At 61.2% G+C, this 4282-nt stretch overlaps 1 protein-coding gene across 1 annotated transcript; it reads right to left on the bottom strand.

Moving 5' to 3' along the window:
• Positions 1 to 427: 427 nt before the first annotated feature.
• LOC118632987 (basic proline-rich protein-like) lies at positions 428 to 2669 on the bottom strand. Its single transcript, XM_036266328.1, has 2 exons — positions 2617 to 2669; positions 428 to 2054 (listed from the first exon to the last, which is right to left on the bottom strand). The coding sequence occupies exons 1-2, from the start codon at positions 2667 to 2669 to the stop codon at positions 428 to 430; spliced, it is 1680 nt and encodes a 559-aa protein (XP_036122221.1).
• Between the last annotated feature and the right edge of the window lie 1613 nt (positions 2670 to 4282).

Raw genomic sequence — 4282 nt, 5'->3', positions numbered from 1 at the left:
CCCCAGGGCCCTCCCCAGCCCCAAGTTCCTGAGCTTCTCCCTGCAGAGCAAACGGCTGAGCCACATCAGACTTCGGAGACCTTGGCCTGACACAGGCGCTGGGCAAACCTGGCTGGAAACCAGTGGCCGGGCCCGCGGGAGCCCCAAGCGAGGTCCGGGCGCCGGGACGCCGAGCTTAAAGGCCCTGCAGTTAAGGGCCCGGTGTTCAAAGGGCATAGAGTTCAAAGGTTAAAGAGCCCCGAGGTCAAAAGACCCCGATGTTAAAGGGCTCCGAGGTCCAAGGGCTCCGAGGTCAAAGGGCCCTGGGGTCACAGGGCTCCGAGGTCCAAGGGCTCCGAGGTCCAAGGGCTCCGAGGTCCAAGGGCCGCTTGCAGAGCGGCGCCCCCCAGCGCGGAGGCAGCGGTGTGTAGGTCGCAGGCTCAGGAGCTCAGGGCAGAGCGGGGCCGCGGGGCAGCGGGGCAGCGGGGCAGCGGCAGGGCTTCCCTCCGACCTGGTGGCAGGCGCCCTGGGCCTTCTCCTGGCTCACTGGAGCCCGGCTCTGCGGCCCACTTCCGGCTCTGCCACCACTTCCGGCGGCGGGAACTTCCGGCGGCGGGAACTTCCGGCTCTGCCACCACTTCCGGCGGCGGGAACTTCCAGCGGCGGGGACTTCCGGCGGCGGGGACTTCCGGCCGCGGGACGGGGTCCGCTTCCGCTGCGCCATCTTCCCGCCTCGCCTGGTGCGAAGCTGCCTCCTGCGCAGTGTCCTGGAGCCCGGACGGCCCTCCGCGCAGGTACGGCCTCCGAGGGCCTGGGCCACGCGCGTGTGTCGGTGCCCGGTCCTGAGGGCGGGAACGCGGCCGGCAGCAGGGTCCAGGCCCGAGAGACGGTCCGGCGGGCGGCCGGGGAGACGACGTCCAGGCCCGAGAGACGGTCCGACGGGCGGCGGGGAGACGACGTCCAGTCCCGGTAGACGGTCCGGCGGGCGGCCGGGGGAGACGACGTCCAGTCCCGGTAGACGGTCCGGCGGGCGGCCGGGGAGACGACGTCCAGTCCCGGTAGACGGTCCGGCGGGCGGCCGGGGGGAGACGACGTCCAGTCCCGAGGATGACGGTTCCGACGGGCCGTCCGGGGAGATCGACGTCCCGCTTCCCGGTGTAGACGGTCGGGGTGCGGACGGGGGGACGACGACGTTCCAGTCCGGTAGACGGTCCGGCCGGGCGGCCGGGGACGACGCGTCCAGTCCCCGGTAGACGGTCCGGCCGGGCGGCGCGGGGAGACGACGTCCAGTCACGGTAGACGGTCCGGCGGTTGCGGCCGGGGGGAGACCCGACGTCCAGTCCCGAGAGACGTCCGACGGCGTCGGCCGTGGGAGACGAACGTCACAGTCCGGTAGACCGTTCGGCGGGCGGCCGGGGAGACGACGTCCAGTCCTCTGTAGACGGTCGGCGGTGCGCGCCGGGGAGACGACCGTCCAGTCCCGGTAGACGGTCCGGCCGGGCGGCCGGGAGACGACGTCCAGTCCCGGTAGACGGTCCGGCGGGCGGGCCGGGGAGACGGACGTCCAGTCCCGAGTCGACGGTCCGGCGGGCGGTCCGGGGGAGACGACGTCCAGTCCCGGTAGACGGTCCGGCGGGCGGCCGGGGAGACGACGTCCAGTCCCCGGTAGACGGTCCGGCGGGCGGCCGGGGGGAGACGACGTCCAGTCCCGGTAGACGGTCCGACGGGCGGCGGGGAGACGACGTCCAGTCCCCGGTAGACGGTCCGGCGGGCGGCCGGGGAGACGACGTCCAGTCCCGGTAGACGGTCCGGCGGGCGGCCGGGGGGAGACGACGTCCAGTCCCGAGAGACGGTCCGACGGGCGGCCGGGGAGACGACGTCCAGTCCCGGTAGACAGTCCGGCGGGCGGCCGGGGAGACGACGTCCAGTCCCTGGTAGACAGTCTGATGGGCGGCCGGCGGGGAGACGACGTCCAGTCCCTGATAGACAGTCTGATGGGCGGCCGGCGGGGAGACGACGTCCAGTCCCTGGTAGACAGTCTGATGGGCGGCCGGCGGGGAGAGGACGTCCAGTCCCTGGTAGACGGGCAGAAGGGTGGCCCAGGGGAGGTGGGCGACCGGGAGGGCGAGCCGGGAGACAGATGCCCGGCACCTGGAGCTTGCGGACTTGGTTCCCAGAGCTGTTACCTGCCCGGTGGTCGCAGCTGGGTCCCTAAGGGAAGCTCAGGGACATCAAAGGGCACAGAGGTCAGTCGAGGTGCCCGGCTTGGCTCAGTGGTGAAAGTGTCGGCCCGCGGGTGGGTGGTTCCGGTCAAGGGCACGTACCACAGTCGCTTTCGGGCCAGCCCTGGTCGGGGTCGTGTGGGAGGCGACCAGTCGATGTGTCCCTTTCATATCAGTGTTTCTCTCCCCACCTCTCACTGTCTGAAGATAATTGGGAAAAGTATCCTCAGGTGAGGATTAAAAAAAAATTAAGGAAAAGAGCGGCAGGGCCCCAGTGCATGGTCTGGTTCGGACCGCCAGCCGGGGCACAGGCCGCTGTGTGCCCAGAGTATGCCCACCTACTTGGGGCAAGTCCCTTTGGAAACAAGAGCCGTTTGGTCCGCTCTGGAAGGGTGCCCTACCCATAGGAGCGCACCGTTTGTACCCAGGGAGCGTGGGCCCCGCCTCCAGCTGCTCCCCAGGAGCCATGGGGCACTTGTGTGGGCTCTGACTCCCCTGCTCTGGGAGGCAGCACAAGTTTCCGAGTTTCCGGTGCAGTGGTTCTGGGGGAATTAGGTGGAGAGGTCGGCTGAGTCATGGATCAGGACTCTTAACACAGAGGAATCAGTGCTGGTATACGGTCATCTTAGGAGGTGATGTGTTTTGCGGCAGCGGTGAAGTCCTAGCCCCAGGGCTACTGGATAGAAGAACCTTCCCATGTCATCGGAGGTCAGCAGAGGTCAGCAAGTCCAAAACGGAGAGACATGAGAGTCATTTCATAAGTGGATTTTGTTACATGAAGGAGTTAGTAACATATTCAGCTGTATACTAGTGCTAACCCCAATCACTCCAACTTGCTCAGGCACCTGGATTCTGAGTCTTTCATTTGGGGGCCAGACTTTTGACAAGTCCATTCTTCTTCTTCATTTTCTCTTTCACATTAAGTTGTACTACGCTTATGCCCTGTAGCACACACCTCAATATTTGATCAGATCCATCGGGCCTAAGCACTGTTGGCATTTATCCATGTTTTCTGTGTTTCAGTTCCATGAGTATAACAGTTTTGCCATTTTTCAACCACCTTTAATGGTTGTCTGGTGGTTACCAAGATGTGAGGGGGAAGGGCAGGGATATAAATATCGCCCTGGCTGGTTGGCTCAGGGTTAGAGCATTGGACCACATACCAAAGGGTTAGGGTTCAGTTCCCTGTCAGGGGCATGTACCTGGGTTGTAGGTCTAATCCTTGGCCCCAGTTGCGGGGTCATGCGGGAGGCAACCAATGGATGTGTGTCTCTCACATCAATGTTTCTCTCTGTCTCTCTGTCTCTCTCTCTCTTTTCCTCCCTTCCTTTCTCCCTCCCTCCATTCTACTCTAAAAAATGGAAAAAATATTGTAGGGTGAGGATTAACAACAACAACAAATCCCTTCTCAGAAATTTGCGAAAGGATTTAGAATTCCATTTTAAGAAACCCACTGTTTTTGGTTTGAAGTAAAAGTCTCTAGTCAGAACTTTAACATCCCTTGAAAGGGTTACGGAGTCTTCGCGACAGTCATGGGAGTGAGCCCACACGTCCTTCCCCAGGAGCATGCCTGGGGTTCTGGGGGGGCTAGAGTGGCAGAGGGGGAAAGCACAGACAGCACAGTTCTAGGGTTCAAAAGAAAAATAGACTGGGCATTTACGTGGGGATCATTGAAAGACTAATGTGAAGTTCTCGTGGAGTGATTTTAGCTAACTTCTCAGTGTATTTATGCAGATGCAAAATGTATAGTGATGTACTTTGAAGTTGGCTCACAAGATGTGTGCATGTGGCGTGTTCGTTTACTTGGTTGCAGTGGGGCAGAGGGAAGGGACACATCAGTTGTGTTGAACTTACAGGCTCCTTTTTCCCTTTAAAAGTCGGGCTGATGTTTGTTGAGTGCTTCCAGGGGTGGTTAATTCTACAGTAAAGAGCAGAATCAGGCATCTAAGTACCTTCAGAATGAAATGTATAACATGTTCAAGTATTTGTTCCTTTGTGTTTCTCTCCATTCCTCTGTCCAGTCAAGGGATGAAAAATCTATTTTATTTTGCATGCTACCTCCAATTGACTGATTGGAATTG

The sequence above is a fragment of the Molossus molossus genome, unplaced genomic scaffold (genome assembly GCF_014108415.1).
Source record: "Molossus molossus isolate mMolMol1 unplaced genomic scaffold, mMolMol1.p scaffold_m16_p_18, whole genome shotgun sequence".
In the NCBI taxonomy this organism is placed as follows: domain Eukaryota; kingdom Metazoa; phylum Chordata; class Mammalia; order Chiroptera; family Molossidae; genus Molossus; species Molossus molossus.
This window is presented reverse-complemented; position numbering and strand designations above follow the sequence as displayed.